Source organism: Protobothrops mucrosquamatus, unplaced genomic scaffold (assembly GCF_001527695.2).
Source record: "Protobothrops mucrosquamatus isolate PMUCROS unplaced genomic scaffold, P.Mucros_1.0 scaffold4052, whole genome shotgun sequence".
NCBI classification, from domain to species: Eukaryota; Metazoa; Chordata; class Lepidosauria; order Squamata; family Viperidae; genus Protobothrops; species Protobothrops mucrosquamatus.
The window spans coordinates 33,557-56,263 of NW_015389983.1; the positions used below are offsets into that span (position 1 = coordinate 33,557).

The following is a 22,707-nucleotide window of genomic DNA, read 5'->3' on the forward strand; positions in this document are numbered from 1 at the left end:
TAAGACATGGTTGTTCCAGCTTGCGGGACTGGCCTAGGGGAATTTTTAGAGGGGGTTTTAAATTTATCTTAATTGGATCAAATTCAAATATTTCCCTTTTAATTAATTTTAACCTGTAATGTTATTTTTGTATTTTTATCTGATTGTTAGCCGCCCTGAGTCCGCAAGGAGAAGGGCGGGATATAAATTTAATTAATAATAATAATAATAATAATAATAATAGTGATATGTGCTCCTTTTATATATATTATATATTCTTACTGTTATCCACATACTCTGCGCCTTACGCCAAGTAATTAACTAAACCTGGAATCTCCTCCTGATTGTAAACAGCCTAGATTAGAGTCACTGTGTGTGAGAATTGGGTGGCCATATATATATATATATATTTTAAATACATTTAATAAAATCTCTACCGTTCGGGCTCTTTCTTCCCTTTTAGGCACAGTGCCGTGCGAAACTGTCGCAGAAGCCGGTGGAAGATTTGAACTCGGCTCCCCGGCCAGACAAAGCAGTCTCTTCTTCCGATATCGAAGGCAAAGCAGGGTTTGGAGGTGAGCAAAGGAGCCCCCCCCCAAAAAAAGCATTGAAAGCAAACTTGAGTTGGATGAAAAAAATATTAATTTTAAGATAGGGAATTCTGGACTCAATTGCGGACGTAAGTCAAGGACTTCCTGTAGCTCAGTGGTTCTCAACCTGTGGGTCGGGACCCCATTTGGGGTTGATCGACCATTTCATGGGGGTCGCCAAGCAAGGCTGTCCGCCATTTTTTTTGTCCGCCATTTTTTCCCCCTTTTCCGGCGGGTGCCTTACCTCCCTTGGGCTGGGCCAGCTGGTGGTCGGCCTGCTCCGTCTCTGCCGCTTGCCAGCTACGCCTCGGCCGGCGCAGGGGGCGGAACCACACATGTGCGGCGCTCCCGGGCAGAGAAAGTCCTCAACTTACGACCGGTTTAGTCCTCGACTTACGACCGGTTTAGTCCTTGACTTACGACCGGTTGGGGTCGCGGCATTAAAAAGGTTGAGAACCACTGCTGTAGCTGAATCCGAGACCCACCTGTCCTTTTCTGTTCCAGGACTCACCAATGCCCAGAACGGTGTCGTGCTGCTGAGTTTCACTGTCATAGATGGCCCAAACTTGCCGGACAAGAAGCCCGCCAGTGTCCCCAGGACAGGCCGAGTTCTGACCACAAAACAACTGATTGTGAGACGGGGACTGGCGGTGGCTGCCGCCGTGGGCATTCTAGCCGTCGGAATATTGATACGGATATTCACGGTGGACAATTAGCGGCTTGGGAAGAGGCTGGAATAAACCTCGAACCCAAGGCAAGGAAACAAGAGTGCGACGCCCAGCGCCAGGAGCCTGATTCATCCAGCAGGGGGCGCCAGTGGGAGTCATACTCAGAGCTTCCACCAGGGGGCGCCCATCTCAAGTCAAACATTGGGGAACGTTGGCCAACGTTTTGCTCGTTTTTTGCAAAGCCAAGGTGCCCGAATCACGCAAAGACTATTTTTTGGGGAGGGGGGAGGATTACGAAAGTTTTATTTCCACCCCGCAGCCGTCTGCTGTAGATAACCCGACGTGCGGCCACCTTTATTCCATGTAACCTTGCCAGATAAAATCTTTTAGTAGTAATTTGTGCGTGTCTGTTTACGCTTTTTTTTTTTTTTTTTTAAAAGAGAGACTTGGAAGAAAAGCAGGTTAGAAAAGGTTAGCAAACAAATCTGGAACCCCGAGAGGTCAAAAAAGTCAAAATGGCGGCCCCCAACCCCACATCACCAAAGTTTTATCCTTGTTTACGTGGGATTGCAAGGATGGAGCTTCAACGAATCGGTGGGGGGTGTCTGTCATGGTTCTGACAGGTGAAACTCTTCAAAAGAACTTCGAGGCATTGTTTACCTTAAAGGATCTTTATTTTGAGTAGCATAGCATCGGCACTGCATAATCGAAGCCAAAAACTGAATTCCCCTCCCCTGAGCACGTAGTATCCAAGCACCATTCCCTCCTCCAATTAACCGTCATAAATCACATTCCCCAATTAGCTTGAAGCATGCGCAGGCTTGCCAAATCCTTATCAGCTCTGGTTACAATAACCTTGATTCTCACCCTAGGTTTGGTGTTGTTATGTCTAGCTGGACTCTCGTTCACATCCCCCCTCCCAGCATCATCTAACTCTTAAAAGCAAAAGGTAAAAGATGGCTACATTTCTGTCTGTTGCCAATGCAAAAACATCCGATGTTAGCGGCGTTGACAGGGTCACTATTTTGACTTTTTTTTGACCGCCCTGCAGATGCCAGTAGCCATTTTTTGGGGGGGGCATTTAATTTAAAGAGATGAACCAATGCAGCAGGCAAAGTACTTAATTTAGGATTCATTTGGTTTTTGCAATGCAGTTTTAGCTGCGGTTTGGTCCAACAAAGCTCTGAGGATCTTATCTAGGAACTCAGAAGCGCTATTTATACACAGACCATAATCTAAACAGGATTAGGCCAGCTTACGGGGTTTATGTCTCAGCTTCCAGCGTTTGGAAAATTCTCTCTTCTTTTCCGCCAACCGTAGCTTCATTCCTGGGTTGGGACCCTCCATACGCTTACTATTAATCCTAGTCTGCTTGATGTTTGCTCGTTTCATACATACGGGGGTTGAACTATTGGCCGAAGGATGCATATATTGCACGCTCAGGATTTACGTTCAAGAACTGCCCTATCGGAGCTCCTGTACAATGGGATTTATTGCGGCTGGGGATGGTGGGAATTGTAGTACAGCAACATTGCGCCTCTGATGAATAGAATCTGGCTCTAATACATCATTCTCAAAGCTCCGGACGTCTTCCTGGCTAGCCTTTCTCAGGCTCGGCAGCTGAACGATGGATGGACTTCAATGCCCAGAATTCCCCAGCCAGCCATATTGTCTGGGGAATTCTGGGAGTTGAAGTCCACAGGCCTTGAAATTAATAACTTTTTTCAGGCCCCAATCCAATTAAAGCTGGCCTGTTTGCTCTAAATGCAAACTGAATTCTTACTTCTTGAAACTTCTTCCATGTGGCTCCACTCCAAAGCCCAGCAGCCACCACCCGCTGGGGTTTCTGGGTGTTGTAGTTCTGGGAACTGAAGGCCACAGGTTTCAAAATTAATAACTTTTTCAGCCCCCGATTCAATTAAAGCTGGTCTGTTTGCTCTAAATGCAAACTGAATTCTTACTTCTTGAAACTCCTTCCATGTGGCTCCACTCCAAAGCCCAGCAGCCACCACCCGCTGGGGTTTCTGGGTGTTGTAGTTCTGGGAACTGAAGGCCACAGGTTTCAAAATTAATAACTTTTTCAGCCCCCGATTCAATTAAAGCTGGTCTGTTTGCTCTAAATGAAAAATGAATTTTTACTTCTTGAAACTCCTTCCATGTGGCTCCACTCCAAAACCCAGCAGCCACCACCCGCTGGGGTTTCTGGGTGTTGTAGTTCTGGGAATTGAAGTTTCAGCTGCTAAGCCTGAGATACAGAAATATCTTTGTGGAGGACAAACGAGGACAAAATCACTTGCCCTCAGAGCAAAGAAACACTTAAAAAAAAAAATCAAAATCAGTGCAAACGGGTCCCCATTTTGTTCCCTGCCACAACACAGCTATAAAATGCAAAAGGTTTGATTGCTCCTTTCAAAGAAAAGGAAAAAAAATTGCAGAAGCTGCTATTTCCCAAAAGGCAATGAAAATTTTATTTCCCCCCACCTCACACAGAACAAGCTTCCTTTAAAAAAGACTCAATTAAGAAAAATATCTTGAAAATTCAACAATGGGGGGCCTCTTCCTAGCTTCTCTGCTTATAAATCTCTTTTCCTTGAAATTCTGTTCTCTCCTTTCTTTGGTGCAAATTGTCCCTTCCTGGAGAGAAGATATAGAAGAATATATATATATTTATATAAGATATATTCTCATCCGAGAATATCGGCCTTTGGTGCTTCTGCTCCCTGTGTTTAATGATTAAGAAGAAATTGCGTTAACTCTTGTAAGTTAGTGTTAGAAAAACCCGACACGCATACACACAAACACACACTCCGCCTGGATCAGCTTCTTTTAATACAACGTTCTGTTATGGCCCCTGCGGAATCACCCTCTCAGAAAAGGACAACCTGTGAAAATTGAGAATAAATAATATTAATATTATTATTAATATTGATATTATGATCAATAATTATAATCAATAATTATATTATTATTATATTATTATTATTATCTTTTATTCATTAAACATGAACCTCAGTCAACTGAACATTCAAATTGGCTGGCACTGATGGTTGAAACGGGTTGCTACCAGCATCCTAGGTGTCAACCAGCTATTATTATTATTATTATTATTATTATTATTAATAATAATAATAATAATAATAATAGTAGTAGTAGTAGTAGTAGTAATAATGTTAACTAAATCATTTTCTGCAGAGTGATAAATTGCTTCATGTTATTGGAGCTGCTTGGAGAAAATATTGATATAACTGTGAGAACCACTTAACAGAATAACAGAATAATAATGATGATGATGATGATGATGATGATGTTAACTAAGTCATTTTCTGCAGGGTGATAAATTGCTTCATGTTATTGCTTGGAGAAAAGATTGATATAACTGTGAGAACCACTTAACAGAATAACAGAGTAATAATAATAATGATGATGATGATGATGTTGGAAGGGATCTTAGAGGTCATCTAGTCCAACCCCCTGCTCAGGCAGGAAACCCTATACATTTAATATATTTAATTATACATTTAATATATTTAATTATACATTTAATATATTTAAGACATTTAATATATTTAATTATATTATTTATATATAATTATATATTAAATGTCTGCATTGAAAAAAGGGACAGAGATATAGGCCAGTCCTTGGCTGACGATCGCAATGGGGACAAGAATATCTGTTGTTAAGCAGGGCGGTTGTTAAGCGAATCACCCATTTTTTGCCACTTTTGTTAAGGTAATCACTGAAGTTGTTAAGCGAATCATGGTGTCATTAAGCGAATCCGGCTTTCCCCCACTGACTTTGCTTGTCGGAAGCCGGCTGGGAACGTTCCAAATGGGAAATCACGTGATCCTGGGGTGCTACAACAGTCATAAGTACACGCAGTTGCCCAAATTTTTGACTCTTGGTCATGTGACCATGGGGATGCTGCAACGGTTGTTGGTGTGAAGATAGGCCAGGAATCCCTTTTTTGAGTGTCGTCATAACTTTGAACGGTTTTTCAATGCGTGATCAGAAGTCGAGACATACCTGAACCAGGGGTGGGACGTCAAAGAAACGTTGAGTGAGGTCAGATAAAATGGGTCAGCTAAAATTAGGATAATACTCAAAATGGCCAGAATATATGATTATAAACATGATAATAATCGAACAGTGGTGGCGAACCTATGGCACGGGTGCCAGAGGTGGCACTCAGAGCCCTCTCTGTGGGCACGCGCGCCGTCGCCCCAGTCCTAGGCCTTCAGCTGGGTTTTATAAAACCTTTTCGCTTTAGGCCTCCGCCATCATGTACAAAAAAAAAAGGTTCAATCAATTAGTCAATTTCAACTTCTCGCAGGAAAAAAAAAGATCTTGCAAAGTTGGAATTGATTGATTGAACTTTTTAGTCCCACCCAGTCTGCCGTTACCACCGCAGCCATGCCCATCCAATGGGCCACACCCACCCAATGGGCCACACCCACCCGGCACCCGACGATGCATAAGTGGGTTTTGGGTTGCAGTTTAGGCACTCGGTCTCTAAAAGGTTCGCCATCACTATAATAGAAGAATAGAATATGTGGAATTCAAGAAATTATATAGAGGTTATACGTTACATTTTGAAATAACGTTAGTTCATGAAAATAGAATAAGAATAGAATAGAATAGAATAGAATAGAATAGAATAATGAAAGAATGTAATAGAAAAGAATAGAATAGAATAAAATAGAATAGAATAGAATAATGAAAGAATGTAATAGAAAAAAATAGAATAGAATAGAATAGAATAATGAAAGAATGTAATGTAATAGAATAGAATAGAATAGAATAGTGAAAGAACGGAATAGAAAAGAAAAAAATAGAAATAGAATAATGAAAGAATGGAATAGAAAAGAAAAGAAATAGAATAGAATGGAATAATGAAAAAACGGAATAGAAAAGAAATAGAAAAGAAATAGAAAAGAATACAATAGAATATAGAATGGAAAAAGAATGGAAAAAGAATAGAATAGAATAGAATAGAATAAAATAAAATAGAACAGAACAGAACAGAATGAAATAATGGAATAATGGAATGGAACAGAACAAAACAGAATAGAATAGACTAATGAAATAATGGAATGGAATAAAATGGAATGGAATAGAATAATATTAGAATAGAATAGAATAGAATAGAATAGAATAGAATAGAATAGAATAGAATAGAATAGAATAATGAAAGAATGTAATAGAATAGAATAGAATAGAATAGAATAGAATAGAATAGAATAGAATAATGAAATAACGGAATAGAATAGAATAGAATAATGAAATAACGGAATAGAATAGAATAGAATAGAATAGAATAGAATAGAATAGAATAATGAAAGAATGTAATAGAATAGAATAGAATAGAATAGAATAGAATAGAACAGAATAGAAAAGAAAAGAAAAAAATAGAAATAGAAATAGAACAATGAAAGAATGGAATAGAAAAGAAATAGAAACAGAAATAGAATAGAACAGAATAATGAAAGAACGGAAGCCCCTCAAATACTGGAAGGCTGCCATCATATCCCGCCTAGTCTTTCTTTTCTCTAGACCGGACATACCCAAATCTGGCAACTGTTCTTCGTATGTTTTAGCCCCTGCCCCCCCTCATCATCAGACGGACTGACAGGTGCTGCAACCCGAGCTGAGCTCCGTCCTCTGCACATCAAGGGTGGCTCCTGATCCCATCCTAAAGACCCCTTAATCCTCTTTTTCCTGGCAGCAATCTGGAGTGGGTCGGCCCTGCTGTTTCCCGGCATGTGGGGTTTTTTTCCAAATTCCCAGGCTATTTTCCAGCTGAGAGATTGCCTGGTTGTCTCTCATCCAAAGGCTAAACTTGATACGGTCCTGCTCGGCTTCCTAAAATCCGTGAGGCGCCCTTGTCAACGAGAGGACAGACAGTCCTCGACATACGGCCGTTGGTTGAACCCTTGGCGTTACGACAGGGCTGCCTTCAGCAGAAGATTTGGGGCTGATTTGGAGGAAGATTAAGTTGAAAAAAATGAAGTGGGAAAAAGGGTTGTCACTTAATTTTCCGTGCCATTGTAACTTTGAACGGTCACTAAATAATAATAATAATAATAATAATAATAATAATAATAATAATAATAATAATAATAATAATAATAATAATAGTAAAGTTGGAAGGGATCTTGGAGGTCATCTAGTCCAACCCCCTGCTCAGGCAGAAAACCCTATACCATTTAGGACAAATGGCTTTCCAGTCTCTTCTTAAAAACTTCCAGTGTTGGAGCATTCACCGCTTCTGGAGGCAGGTTGTTCCACTGGTTAATTGTTCTCACTGTCAGGAAGTTTCTCCTTAGTTCTAGGTTGCTTCTTTCCTTGATGAGTTTCCACCCGTTGCTTCTTGTCCTGCCTTCAGGCGCTTTGGAGAATAGCTTGACTCCCACTTCTTTGGGGCAGCCCCTGAGATACTGGAAGACTGCTATCCTGTCCCCCCTCGTCCTTCTCTTCATTAAACTAGACAGACCCAATTCCAGCAACCGTTCCTTATATGCTTTAGCCTCCAGTCCCCTAATCATCTTTGTTGCTCTTCTCTGTACTCTTTCTAGAGTCTCAACATCTTTTTTACATCACGGTGACCAAAACTGGATGCAGTATTCCAAGTGTGGCCTTACCAAGGCCTTGTAAAGTGGTATTAACACGTCACGTGATCTGAACTGCTGTATGTTGAGGACTGCCCGTAATTCTACCTTGGTTTTCTTTAGTATATTCCTCCTATACAAGGGGATCACGTTGTTCTCCAAAGCAGCAGAGGGCAGGACGAGAAACAATGGTTGGAAACTGATCAAGGAGAGAAGCAACCTGGAATTAAGGAGAAGCTTCCTGACAGTGAGGACACTTAACCAGTGGAACAGCTTGCCACAAGAAATCATGAGTGCTCCATCACTGGAGATTTTTAAGAAGAGACTGGACAATCACTTGTCTGAGATGGCCTAGAATAGTTTAATGAAGAGAAGGACCAGGGGTGACACGATAGCAGCCTTCCAGTATCTCAGGGGCTGCCCCAAAGAAGAGGGAGTCAAGCTGTTCTCCAAAGCTCCTGAAGGCAGGACAAGAAGCAACGGATGGAAACTAATCCAAGGAGAGTAGCAACCTGGAATTAAGGAGAAAATTCCTGAGGACAATCAACCAGTGGAACAGCTTGCCTCCAGAAATCGTGGGCGCTCCATCACGGGAGGTTTTTAAGAAGAGAGTGGACAGTCTCTTGTCTGAAATGATATAGGTTCTCCTGCCTGAGCAGGGGGCTGGACTAGATGACCTCCAAGGTCCCTTCCAGCTCTATTCTATTCTATATTAAAGAAGAGTTTATTTATAGGCAGTCATTTACAGATTCAAAATTAATCAGTAAGTACAATGAGATTGTATTAATCAAAGAGAGAAGCAGCCTAGAACTAAGGAGAAATTTCCTGACAGTTAGAACAATTAACCAGTGGAACTCCTTGCCTCCAGAAGTTGTGAATGCTCCAACGCTGAAAGTTTTTAAGAAGAGACTGGACAGCCACTTGTCTGAAATGGTATACGTTCTCCTGCTTTTAGCAGGGGGCTAGACTAGAAGACCTCCAAGGTCCCTTCCAACTCTGATATTCTATTTTACTCTAACGGCAAGTCGAAATGAAGAGGCACGTAGCTGCCAACGTTTCATTCTCGACAGCCTCATTTTACAACTTGTTTGCGGTGGTCATGAAGTAAAACAAATGGTCACTTAAGCAAATCTGCCTTCCCCCATTGACTGGGCCTGTTGGAAGGCCCAGGGAAGCTCCCACGGGACGATCACCTGACCCCAGGATGCTGCAACAGTCACAAGTCCATGCCAGTTGCCGAGCATCTGAATTTTGATCACATGACCACGGGGATGCTGCGAAGGTTCGCAATTGGTCATAAGTCACCTTTTTCGGTGCCGCTGAAAAGGACTACAGGCGGTGCTCGACTTAACAACAGTTCATTTAACAACAACCTCACTTAACAACAGAAATTTTGTTCTCAATTGCGGTCGTATGTTGAGGACTTCCTTTACTTACAAGTAGTCCTTGGCTTACAGCCATTCGTTTAGCGACCGTTCAAAGTCACAGTGGCACTGAAAAAAGTTACCGTTTTTCACACTTAGCGACCGTCGCAGCAGCACCCCCCCACGGTCACGTGATCAAAATTCAGACACTCGGCAACTGGCTCATATTTACGACAGTCGCAGCGTCCTGGGGTCACGTGACCCCCTTTTGTGACCAGCAAAGTCCATGGAGAAGCCACATTTGCTTCACAACTATGTGACTAACTTAACCACTGCAATGACTCACTTAACGACGGTGGCAAGAAAGGTTGTCAAATGGGGCAAAACCCGCTTAATGGTCTCTTGTTTAGCAACAGAAACTTGGGGCTCAATTGTGGGCGTTAAGTCGAGGATGACCTGTAATTTCAAGCGGTTGCTAAATAAGTGGTCGTAAGTCGAGGACTACCTGTAGCATGGGTGGGGAACTATGGCCATTTTATGACTCGTGGACTTCAACTCCCAGAATTCCTGAGCCAGCATGGGGGAACTATGGTTCCTTCGTGACTTGTGGACTTCAACTCCCAGAATTCCTGAGACATGGGTGGAGAACTATGGCCCCTTCATGACTGATGGACTTCAACTCCCAGAATTCCTGAGCCAGCATGGGGAACTATGGTTCCTTCGTGACTTGTGGACTTCAACTCCCAGAATTCCTGAGACATGGGTGGAGAACTATGGCCCTTTTATGACTCATGGACTTCAACTCCCAGAATTCCTGAGCCAGCATGGCTCAGCTTGGAAACCTCTCCCTTTCCCCTCAGCATGGCTGGCTCAGGAATTCTGGGAGTTGAAGTCCACAAGTCCTAAAAGAGCCAAGGTTCCCCACCCCTGACCTATAGCATTTCTGGAAGCCTTGTGGGGCGGGCTCTATTTCTTGATTCGGCCTACCTCGGAGGGCTGACATCCCGACAGACCAGCCTGTGCAAAAGCATCCTGGCCAGGGCTCACCTTGATCACAATGGCGGCCACAATCCCCAACAACGCCAGGGCGACCAGACCAAACTTCCACATGCTGAACTTCTTCAGGACCAAGAATTTAGCCCAATCCACCTTCTTCTGGCTGTTCGGGGGGTACCGAATACTGTTGGCAGCTTCCATCTTGAACGTCCGGATGAGGCAGGCGCGCCGATGGGAAAAGGTGTCGAAGCTGAAATGGCCATGGTAGGCGCCCATGCCGCTGTTACCTGTGGGGAAGAGAAGATTTCAAGGGAGGGGGTCGTAGCTGGGCCAACCTGGAGAGAGGAGAACACTGCAAAAACCAGGAGATGGTGAGTTCTAGTCCCGCCTTAGGAATGAAAGTCAGCTGGGTGACTTTGGGCCAATCACCAGGAGACAATGAGTATTAGTCCCGCCTTAGGAATGAAACCCAGCTGGGTGACTTTCGGCCAATCACCAGGAGGCAGTGAGTTCTAGTCCCGCCTTAGGCATGAAAGTCAGCTGGGTGACTTTGGCCCAATCACCAGGAGGCGGTGAGTTCTAGTCCCGCCTTAGGAATGAAAGTCAGCTGGGTGACTTTGGGCCAATCACCAGGAGACGGTGAGTTCTAGTCCCGCCTTAGGAATGAAACCCAGCTAGGTGACTTTGCCCAAACACTAGGTGATGGTGAGTTCTAGTCCCGCCTTAGGCATGAAAGTCAGCGGGGCAACTTTGGGCCAATCACCAGGAGACGGTGAGTTCTAGTCCCGCCTTAGGAATGAAAGTCAGCTGGGTGACTTTGGGCCAATCACCAGGAGACGGTGAGTTCTAGTCCCGCCTTAGGCATGAAAGTCAGCTGGGCGACTTTGGGCCAATCACAAGGAGACGGTGAGTTCTAGCCCCGCCTTAGGCATGAAAGCCAGCTGGATGACTTTGGGCCAATCACCAGGAGACGGTGAGTACTAGTCCCGCCTTAGGAATGAAACCCCGATGGGTGACTTTGGCTCAAACACCAAGAGACGGTGAGTTCTAGTCCTGCCTTAGGCATGAAACCCAGCTGGGTGACTTTGGGCCAATCACCAGGAGGCGGTGAGTTCTAGTCCTGCTTCAGGCATGAAACTCAGCTGGGCAACTTTGGGTCTAATCTGAGACTCACCAACGCCTCCGAAAGGTAAACCTGGAATGGAGAAGTGCATAAGGACATCGTTGGCGGTAACTCCGCCGCTCGAGGTTTCGGCAATCATTTTATCAATAACCTGGGAGACAAGAGGGAGGAGATCAAAGCAAAGGCCGTTGGATGAAAAATCGATGGCGACTCGTACTTGGACGGATTAATGGGTAGGAGAGAATACAGGCAGTCCCCGACTTACAACAGTTGGTTTAGTGACCATTCAAAGTTACAACGGCACTGAAAAAAGGGACTGATGCGAGTTTTTCACACGACCGATGCAGTCACATGATCAAAATTAGGACGCTTGGCAACTGGCTCGCATTTACGACGGTTGCAGCGTCCCGGGATCACGTGATCCTCTTTTGCGACCTTCTGACAAGCAAAGTCAAGGGAAAAAGCAAGATTCACTTAACGACCGTGTTCCTAACTTAACCACCGCAGTGTTTCACTTAACAACGGTGACAAGAAAGGTCGTAAAACGGGGCGAAACTCACTGAAGTGTCTCACTTAGCAACAGAAATTTGGGGCTCTATTGTGGTCTTAAGTTGAGGACTACCTGTACACCACAGTGGAGTCCCAATTTTTTGTGGCTGAGGCTGTTGTTCAGGGAGCTTTGCCCCATTTTACGACCTTTCCTGCCACGGTTGTTAAGTGAATCACTGCAGTTGTTAAGTTAGTGACACGGTCGTTAAGTGAATCTGGCTTCTTCCCCACTGACTTTGTGAGAAGGTCACAAAAGGGGATCATGTCACCCCTCCTGGGACACTGAGACCGTCGTAAATACGAGCAAGTTGCCAGGTGTCTGAATTTTTTTTTTATAACATTTTATTAATTTTCCAGTTTTATATTTACAGTAAGTATTTAAAAAAAGCAACGTGGTGACTGGGTTAATCAATAGTTCTATAACAAAGTCTTTAGTGCAAATCTCAGGTTACAACATCAGATATTTCTTCTCTTTTTCCCTTAACATTTACTGTCTTGTATTCAAGCCAGTACAATTCTAGTTATATCAACTCAGTAAAAACATCATTATTACATTTATCAATAAACGTTTAGCTTATACGTATTTTAATTACATTCAATCTTCATAAACCATCCGTCTCCTGTTATTAATTTTTGCCCAAGTTTTAGTTTTTCGTCAGTCTTCCAATTTAATCTTTGATATTTATAATTTTCAGGCTTTGGGTAACCAAGATTTCCCTTGTCTCAATTCATAACAAAATCTAATATCCAAAATACACATTTTATCTATTTGAGTGTAATCTCGTTCTATTTTCTAAGAGTTGTCTATTTCCCACCATATTAAATCATCTATTTAATAATACAATGTCTGAATTTTGATCCTGTGACCGCGGGGGATGCCGTAACGGTCATGTGAAAAACGGTCCTAAATCGCTTTTTTCAGTACTGTTGTAATTTTGAATGGGTCACTAAATAAATGGCTGTAGGTCAATAAAAAAATAAAATAATAAATAAATAAATAAATAATAATAATAATAAAATAAAATAAAATAAGATAAAATAAAAAAATAATAAAATAAGATAAGATAAAATAAAAAATAATACAATAAAATAAAATAAGATAAAATAAAATAATAAAATAAAATAAAATAATACAATAAAATAAAATAATAATAAAAAATAAAAATAAATAAAATAAATAAAATAAAATAAAATAAAATAAAATAAAATAAATAAACATAACATAACATAACATAACATAACATAACATAACATAACATAACATAACATAACATAACATAACATAACATAACATAACATAACATAACATAACAAAACAAAACATAACAAAACATTCAATTAGCACCTGGAGAAAAGGCTGGTGCTGAAAAAGATTACAGGTAGTCCTGGAATTACAGCAAGAGCTGGGCCTGGAATATTGGTTATAAATTGTTTGGTTCTAAGACACTTATGTGATCCCTTTGCTTAACAACGGCTACCTAGGCCCTTCCAGATGTGGTTGTTAAGTGAGGACTCCCTATATATAAATTGGAGAAAGAAAGAAAGAAAGAAAGAAAGAAAGAAAGAAAGAAAGAAAGAAAGAAAGAAAGAAAGAAAGAAAAAAGAAAAAAAAGAAAAAAAGAAAGAAAAGAAAGGAAGGAAGAAAGAAAGGAAGAAAGAAAGAAAGAAAAGAAGGAGGAAAGAAGGAAGGAAGGAAGGAAGGAAGGAAGGAAGGAAGGAAGGAAGGAAGGAGATGGGAATGAGAAGGAAGGAAGGGAGGAGATGGGAAGTAGAAGGAAGAAAGGAGATGGGAATGAAAAAGAAGGAAGGAAAGAGATGAGAATGAAAAAGAAGGAAGGAAGGAGATGGGAAGGAGAGGGAAGGAAGGGAGGAAGGAGGAAGGGAGGAGATGGGAAGTAGAAGGAAGAAAGGAGATGGGAATGAAAAAGAAGGAAGGAAAGAGATGAGAATGAAAAAGAAGAAAGGAAGGAGATGGGAAGGAGAGGGAAGGAAGGGAGGAAGGAGGAAGGAAGGAGATGGGAAGGAGAGGGAAGGAAAGAACTATACTTCTTAATAAAAAGTCAAGTTTTATGTCAGGAGGAAGCAATCACTCCAGGTACCTCAATTTAAGGGCTTCTGAATCGCTTAGCCAGGACCCGGAACCAGGCCTTGAATGTGGGAATGCAAAGCCTACCTTGTTGTTGTTGGAGAAGACGTAGAGGGCCAGGGGCTTCTCCCGCTGGTTGATGAACTGGATGGCTTCCTCTACGCCCTTCACCGCCATGATGGGCAGGAGGGGGCCGAAAATCTCTTCCTGCATGATTCGGGCTTCCGGATTGACGTCCGTGAGGATTGTAGGAGCTAGAAAGAGACGAAGGGAGAAGGCNAGGAAGGAAGGAAGGAAAAGAAGAGGAAGGGAAGAAATGAAGGAGGGAAGGAAGGAAGAAGGAAAAAATAGGAAGGAAGGGAGGGAGGGAGGGAGGAAGGGAAGGAAATGAAAGGGAAGGGAAGGGGAAAAAGGGGACAGATCATTCCAGCCTGATTTTCTTCAGTATAAAAGGGGAAAAAGAAACACCTTGCATTTACTGTATTAAAATTCTGTTACTTCACCCTGGAATCCCCGTGGGCTTTCTCTCGTGGCCTGGCCTACCTCGAAGGCTTGTGGGGGTGTGGATTACACCCTTCCCCTGCAGCTGCATCCCCGGGAGGCTTTTGCTGAGCCTTCAGTGCAAAACTAAGCCATTCCCATTTTATTCTCCTCCCAAATATTTGTGTTGCTACTCGCAATCGAAGTTGCTCTGCCGCTAATCCCAGCCGACAAAATAGGTTTTCTCTGGAGCTTTGCTCAAGGAGCAAGCCACGTTTCTCAACATCCATTCGCCCGGAGGCTTCCTACGCCAAGCCCTGATACCGTCACGACCCTGTCTTGCCCCCAACGGGAGTGGCCTTTCCACGACACAGAAGACCCCCGGCCTACTTCTCACCTTAATGTTCTTTTTAATGGCCTCCACGACGGTCTTCTGAATGGATGGATTGCACAGGATATAATCCGGAGCAATGCAGGTCTGGCCACAATTCATGTACTTCCCCCAGGCGATCCGCCTAAAGGATTAAAAAATAAATAATAATCCCAGAACATTACAGCAGGAAGGGGCTCTAGAGGTCATCCAGCCCAACCCCATGCTCAGGACAGGCATCCCCATCAAAGGTAGCCTTCAACTTACAACCGTAACTGGGATTACGGTCCTAAAGTCATGCTTGTCGTGAAATGGGGTCACCACGAGACCGACCCAATTTTACAACTTCTTTTTTTGGGGAAGCGTTCGCTAAGCAAATGCTGCGGTCATTAAATGAATCAATTGCCTGCAATGGGTGGGTTTTTTTTTTACTGGAAAATGGAAGGAAATGCAAAAAAAAAAATTGGGCAAAAAAAAATAAAAAATTGAAATCGTAGTCAAATGACTGCAGGATGCTGCAAATGCCCCAAATGTGATCATTTGACCAGGGGGCATGGCTTTCAGAACTTCAAATCCAGGTTGTAAATATAGAATAGAATAGAGCTGGAAGGGACCTTGGAGGTCTTCTAGTCCAGCCCCCTGCTCAAGCAGGAGAACCTATACCATCCCAGACAAGTGACTATCCAGTCTCTTCTTAAAAACCTCCAGTGATGGAGCACCCATGATTTCTGGTGGCAAGCTGTTCCACTGGTTGATTGTCCTCACTGTCAGGAAGTTTCTCCTTAATTCCAGGTTGCTTCTCCCCTTGATCAATTTCCAACCATTGTTTCTTGTCCTGCCCTCTGGTGCTTTGGAGAACAACGTGACCCCCTCTTCTTTGTGGCAGCCCCTCAGATACTGGAACACTGCTATCCTGTCTCTCCTATCCAGTCTGTGGGAAAACCTTTCTCTACGGAACTGGTCCCTGGTGCCCAAAACATTGGGAGACCTCTGGTATAGGGTCTCCTGCTTGAGCCTGACTAAATGACCTCCAACACTGGAAGTTTTTAAGAAGAGACTGGACAGCCATTTGTCCAAAATGGTATAGGGTTTCCTGCCTGAGCAGGGGGTTGGACTAGATGACCTCCAAGGTCCCTTCCAACTTTACTATTATTATTATAAGATCTCTTCCAACTCTGTTATTCTATAAGTCTAATCACACTTGGCCAAATAAAGTTCAGTCCAGTCCAGCCCAATCCAACTCGGCACAACCCAACGCAACACAACCCAATCCAACGCAATGTCAAGATTGAATTGAATTGCTATGACACCTGCTAGCTTCATCGTCTTGTCAAAGAAAAGGGAGAGAGAACGCAATGGAATGCCAAGAAGCCGTTCATGGACCATGAGAGCCTGCACCAGCCAAGGTCATTGCCACAGGTGCTCGATGGAGAAGTGAACTGTTCCCATAACAAAAAAAAATAGTACAATTGGACAATGTGAAAACCCAGTGGGTGGGGGCATAGGAATCTATCTTTTAACTAAGCAAGTTTTTGTGTGGGAAAACTCAAAGCTGGTTTCACTTCTTCAGTTCTGAGATGCTGTACCCAATAAAGTTTTGCCTGCTGGGACTTAATTGACTTCATGATTCTTTTTCTTGGGTTCACTAGTTGGACTGTTGACACGCAATCCAACTCAACCCAACCCAACNATCCTGTTTGGAGAGAAACACAGCCACACCCTCAAACACACACAAGTCGTGGGCTGTTGGCAAATTGAACGCAACCAGACCACAAAGTCACACAACAAAGGATGTTCACACTGACCTTGTCAATGTATTGAGGGAGCAGTTTTTCAAACACCTTGGCTGTGTTTTCACTGACCTCCGACGGCTTGACCACCACAGCATTGCCTGAAAGACACACAGATTCAAGCTGGGGAATTTAAAAGGTCCTCCAGAGGTCATCTAGTCCAACCCCGCGCTCCAGAACACGAATGACAGGTAATCTTTAACTTATTGCCACATCTGGGGCCAGAATTTCCCCTGCGAAGCACGGGAGACAATTTCACACCCTTCTTTGCCACGGTTGTAAAGTGAATCCCCTGCGGTCGTTAAGCGGATTGTGGAGATGTTAAGTGAACTGCCTTCCCCTTCCACTCATCAGAGTTGTAAGTAGCTTTTTTGGTGGTCCGTCACCACTTCGAATTGTTGCTAAGCTACTAGTTGTAAGCCTGTATTTATTCTGTCTTTATCAATTAATGGAAATGAATGTTATCTTACAGATCTGATTACTATTTTTGCTATGTGTTATGATACAGGTAGTCCACGACTTACGACAGTCCATTTAGTGACCGTTCAAAGTTACCACGGCACTTTGAAAAGTGACTTACGACCGTTTGTCACACAACCGTTGCAGCATCCCCGTGGTCACGTGATCAAAATTCGGACACTTGGCAATGGACTCACATTTATGACGGCCGCAGTGTCCCAAGGTCACGTGATCACAATTTGACCAGCAACTAATTCAACAGCTGCAGTGATTCACTTCGCAATAGTGGAAAGAAAAGTCGTAAAATGGGGCCAACTCACTTAGCCAATGCTTCACTTAGCAACATAAACGTTGGGCTCAATTGCGGTCATAAGTCGAGGACTATCTGTGTGTGGCAAGCACCTATTTCCTCGGATGGATATATATTATTTAACCATGGCAGGTTATCCGACACTCTCCCGGGCAAGCTGGTTGCACAACACATCTGTTGCGTTCTTGCTGCATTTTTCCTCATCCCTCCCCATCGCTTTTTCCTTGCGTGCTATGATTTTCAATCGGATAAAACAGGGGTCACCAACTTTTTGGGATTGGCAGCCCGGTGGGAGAGGGAGGGGCAGGCGCTTTACGCGCACATGCGCAAACGCGAATGTGGCCATACATGCGCGCACACGTACAAACAGGCTGCGAGCATGCGCACCACGCAAACGGGGCTGCGAACATGCGCGTGAGGCCCTCAATGATGGTGGTGCCTGTGTGAGGCTAGTGGTGCTGCTGCTGCCAGGCTCGCGGCATGCCACCACCAGCGCAAGGCTCACACCGCGGTCCGCAGCAATGCCGCCCCCCGGCGCAAAGATCACGCCACTGCTCCAATGCGAGGTTCGTGCCAACACCCCATGCGAGGATTGCGCCACGGCCTGCAGTGATGCTGCCCTGGCACGAGGCTCACACCACCACTGCCGTGCGAGGATCGGACACGGCCCGCAGCGATGCTGCCGTGGTGCGAAGCTCGTGCCGCCGTCCCCGCGCAAGGATTGCGCCGCAGCCTGCAGCGATCCTGCCCCAGCACGAGGCTCCAAATGCCACCCCTGTGCGAGCATCATGCCGTGGCCCACCTGCCTCTTGCGGTGCTGCTGCCGCCCACACAAGGATCGTGGCAATGCCGCCACCCGTATGTGGCACGCTGCCGCGCACCTGCCACTCTCAGCGCTGCTGCCTCTTGCGCAAGTTTTGTGGCAACACTGCCACCCGCACGATACTAGCGGCACTGCCACCACCTGCACAACACTTGCAGCAACAGTGGCACCAGGGAAGGTGCACTGGCCAGCTACTCACACGGCCCGGTGGCCAAGAGGCCACGGCCCGGTAGTGGGTCACGGCCCATAGATTGGGGACCTCTGTGATAAAACATTCAAAGAGAACCTGTAGGGCAGAGGTCCCCGACCATTTAGGCACCAGGGACCGGTTCCATGGTGAAAGGTTTTTCCATGGACTGGAGAGTGTGTAGTTTTGTGTGCTGCCTGCATCCCGCGGATGGGGCTTTCCTTGTTTGTATGGACCGGTTGCTGGTATGCACGGTATCGGTCCACGGACCGGGGTTGGGGACCCCTGCTGTAGGGCATTAAAAAAACCCCCCAGAAATCAAACCAGCAACATTTCAAGTGAGTAAACCACGCACCTGCAGCGATGGCTGCTATCAGGGGGTGCATGATCAAGGCGAAGGGGTAGTTCCACGCCCCAATGAGCAGGACCAGGCCAAAGGGCTCGCGATGGATGTAGGTCTTGTCGCTCAGCGTGAGGATGGTCTTCTCCACGGCCTGGGGGCTCGCCCAGTCGGGAAGCTTCTCCACCATCAAGTCAATCTCTCCCAGCACGATCATAAACTCGTAGCTGAAGCTGTTGTATTCACTCTGTAAAGAGTTGCCGATGTGTCAGTTAAGAGGCGATAGAACAGTGGTGGCGAACCTATGGCACGGGTGCCAGAGGCGGCACTCAGAGCCCTCTCTGTGGGCACATGTGCCGTCGCCCCAGTCCTAGGCCTTCAGCTGGGTTTTATAAAACCTTTTCGCTTTAGGCCTCCACCGCCGTGTGCAGAAAAAAAAAAGGTTCAATCAATCAGTCAATTTCAACTTCTCGCGGGAAAAAAAAGATCTTGCAAAGTTGGAATTGATTGATTGAACTTTTTAGTCCCACCCAGTCTGCTGTTACCACCGCAGCCATGCCCACCCAATGGGCCACACCCCCCCAATGGGCCACACCCCCAATGGGCCACACCCCCCAATGGGCCACGCCCAGCCAATGGACCAAACCCACCCGGCACCCAACGATGCATAAGTGGGTTTTGGGTTGCAGTTTGGGCACTCGGTCTCTAAAAGGTTCGCCATCACTGCGATAGAACATCGTTGAATAAATAAATGAAAATAAATAAAGACAGGCAAGGTTTGCCCCCGGCAGCGAGATGGGTACCAAATAAATTTAATAAATGAATAGTAAGACCTTTTGTTTAAAACTCCCACAGTAGCGGCCAAAATTGTGGAAAACCTTTTGGGGAAAGTGTATTTTTGAGGTTTGAGGGCTAATAACACTGCTTATTTTGGGAATAGTACCATAAAATTATATATCAATGGAAAGATCATTTAATCAAGAATGTAATGCAAGAAAGTTTGTTCAATTATCTGTACTGTATTCTATGAAATGTTCTAGCCAAATAACCAGAAAAAGGAAGCACAACTTGCTCAGGTTGATCTCAGGTAGCTTTCCTTCACCTGATTGTAGCCAATGAGCAGGAGTGTTTAGAGAGCCAATCAGGTGTCATCTTGTTTTGGCCATGAGCCAATCAGATCACAGCAGGATTCAGTTATTGATCTTCTGTATTGAAACTGAGAGGAGGACATGTGTCAGTGTGTTATGTGATGGCTATCAAGTTGGCTGGGTTTTTTTGTGTTCTTTCCTTGAGTGAGCTTGTAAAACGGAATAAAATTAAAGTCATGGTGCAAAGAGTTGACTGGTTGCCCAGAAAGCGATGTAAAATAGCATTATTAAGTGAATAAGGCTACAGTTATAAAGAAATGAGAAGAAAAATGGGTGGAAACTTAACCAAAGGTGGCATTTCTACTGTACACTTTTCCCAAAAGGTTTCCACAATTTTGGCCACTACTGTATATTTCCTCCATGTATGAAGGAGAATCAGGGTGGGAAAATCTTGAGTTTCTTTCTCACGCTTTCCTGATTTCCTGGGGTAAGCTTCTATTGTACTAAAAGCCACTGTATATTTCCTCCATGTATGAAGGAGAATCAGGGTGGGAAAATCTTGAGTTTCTTTCTCACGCTTTCCTGATTTCTTGGGGTAAGCTCCCACTTCGATCTCCCCAGACCCCCTTCCCTCCAGTTTTCCTGAAACCCTGCCAGGAGAAGAACTCCTGAATCTCTTTCAACAACTAACTCCTTTACCATAGAAACTCATTATCTTCTCACTCTTCAAGCAAGACCTCCCGGGCCCTGGTTGAAGTGGGTCCTCATCCCACACCAGCAAGAGAAATCCCAGGTCGACTGCATTCAGACAACCAAACAGCTACTTGGGAATCCTCTCCCTCCCCAGCGTTCTCCATACCACCGTCAACTCAACCGAAACGCTACGGCACAAACCTTGTTGAGATCCGCCTTCAGGGCTGCGGAGAATTCCTTCTCTTTCTCCTGCACCATCTTCTTTAAGGCCTTCAGCTGCTGGATCCGGAAAGCCAACGGGCGGGTCTTGCCCGTGTTGAAGGCAGCCCGGGCCTGCTCCACCGTTCGCTTTAACTTCTCCATCGCTCCTTGGAAGCTGCAAGAAGAGAGAAAAAGTCAGTCAGGACAACTAATACTGAATAAGGTCAAATGCGAGATAGTGCTGATGATGTTAGCCAGTTGGGTCATGAAACGTCTGCAAGACACCACCCAGCTCAGAGAGCACCAAGGACCCCCACAGTCGTCGTCTTCTTCTTCTTCTTCTTCTTCTTCTTCTTCTTTTCTTCTTCTTCTTCTTCTTCTTCTTCTTCTTCTTCTTCTTCTTCTTCTTCTTCTTCTTCTTCTTCTTCTTCTTCTTCTTCTTCTTCTTCTTCTTCTTCTTCTTCTTCTTCTTCTTCTTCCTCTTCCTCTTCCTCTTCCTCTTCTTCTTCCTCTTCCTCTTCTTCTTCCTCCTCCTCCTCCTCTTCTCCTTCTCCTTCTCCTCCTCCTCTTCCTCCTCCTCTTCCCCTTCCCTTCTACCACAGATGACATAACCTAGTTGGGTCATGAAACGTCTGCAAGGAAACCACCCAGCTCAGAGAGCATCAAGGACGTCACAGTCATTGTCTTCTCCTTCTCCTTCTTCTTTCTTCTTCTCCTTCTCCTCCTCCTCCCCCCTTCCCTTCTACCACAGATGACATAACCTAGTTGGGTCATGAAATGTCTGCAAGGAAACCACCCAGCTCAGAGAGCATCAAGGACGTCACAGTCTGCCTCCTCCTCTTTCTTCTTCCGTTTCGCCTCCTCCTCCTCATCTTCCTCCTCCTTCCTTCTAGCACTGATGATGTCTCCTCGTTGGGTCATGAAATGTCTTTAAGGAAACCCCTAAGCTCAGAGAGCACCAAGGACCCCACAGTCTGCCTCCTGCTCCTCCTCCCACTAACCCCAGTCCCTTCTGGCATTCATGATATTCCCTAGTTGGGTAATGAAACATCTGCAAGAAAACAATCAAACGCAGGGAGCACCAGGGACCCCACAGTCTTCCTCCTTCTCCTCCTCTCCACTTCTCTCCTTCTTCTCTCCAATGCTCCCTTGTTCCCTCTTTCTCCTCCTCCTTCTCCTCCATTCCACAAACCTCTCTCTCTTCTAGCACTGATGATGTTACCTAATTGGGTTATGAAACGTCTGCAAGAAAACAACCCAGCTCAGAGAGCACTATGGACCCCACAGTTTGACCCTGAGCTACATACACACACACACATACACACACACACACACACACACACACACTTCTTTTTTTGTTGGCAAAGAGTTAAAGAGTTAAACGGGATAAGTTGGGGCTGCAAGGCAAAAGTGATCATAATAATAGAACTGCAATATAGCAGTTAAAAAAAACCAAGGTGCATCAACCAGACCGGTCTGTCCGGAAAAAACTTATCATATATTCCCTTGGCTCAGCTGACAAAAGACAGGAGGAAAGCCAGTGGCCTAGAGGTTAATACAACTGCCTAGCATGCAGGCTTTCCCAGGTTCAAATCCCATAAAGGGTTATGGCTAGCTGATGAGAGCTAAAAAGCTTGAAATAGCTATTCTAGTCTCCCGTTTAACTCTTTAACTCTTTGTCAACAAAAAAAGAAATTCGAATTTGTAGTGTATCGCAGTAAAGCCTGCTTAACGCTCCTAGGTTGGGGCTGCAAGGCAAAAGTGATCATAATAGTAGAACTGCAGTATAGCAGTTACAAAAAACAAAACAAAAAACCACAAGGTGCATCAACCAGACCGGTCTGTCCAGAAAAAAACTTATCATATATATACATATACATACGTACATGTATATTCTAAACAAATAAAATAAGAGTGAGCACCAGGAATATTATAAACTAGAAGAGGGATAGAATCAAGATCACGTGAAGTGTTAATACCACTTTACAATGCCTTGGTAAGGC

The 22,707-nt window shown here is 44.5% G+C and overlaps 3 protein-coding genes across 3 annotated transcripts in view; 1 reads left to right on the forward strand and 2 right to left on the reverse strand.

The window, feature by feature from the left end:
- Window positions 1-1,406, forward strand: part of LOC107298518 (multidrug and toxin extrusion protein 1-like) — a 34,546-nt gene extending 33,140 nt beyond the window's left edge. The window contains exons 16-17 of the mRNA XM_029286555.1: window positions 443-554; window positions 1,074-1,406. Of these exons, the coding sequence (XP_029142388.1) occupies window positions 443-554; window positions 1,074-1,285 (324 nt within the window). The 3' untranslated portion in view covers window positions 1,286-1,406. The remainder of the gene's footprint in view (window positions 1-442; window positions 555-1,073) is intronic.
- Window positions 1,407-3,689: 2,283 nt separating this feature from the next.
- Window positions 3,690-14,958, reverse strand: LOC107298519 (fatty aldehyde dehydrogenase; the record flags this gene model as incomplete). The annotated part of the gene is given in 5 exon segments (XM_029286554.1): window positions 3,690-4,119; window positions 10,257-10,492; window positions 11,380-11,479; window positions 14,051-14,217; window positions 14,841-14,958. Coding segments are annotated over 5 exon segments (614 nt in total), but the record flags the coding sequence as incomplete, so codon positions are not given.
- A 1,500-nt stretch (window positions 14,959-16,458) lies between these two features.
- LOC114923497 (fatty aldehyde dehydrogenase-like) overlaps window positions 16,459-22,707 on the reverse strand; it is a 12,841-nt gene continuing 6,592 nt past the window's right edge. Inside the window, exons 2-5 of the mRNA XM_029286556.1 lie at window positions 20,705-20,879; window positions 18,738-18,969; window positions 16,619-16,704; window positions 16,459-16,506 (exon numbers count right to left, since the gene is read on the reverse strand). Of these exons, the coding sequence (XP_029142389.1) occupies window positions 16,459-16,506; window positions 16,619-16,704; window positions 18,738-18,969; window positions 20,705-20,866 (528 nt within the window). The 5' untranslated portion in view covers window positions 20,867-20,879. The remainder of the gene's footprint in view (window positions 16,507-16,618; window positions 16,705-18,737; window positions 18,970-20,704; window positions 20,880-22,707) is intronic.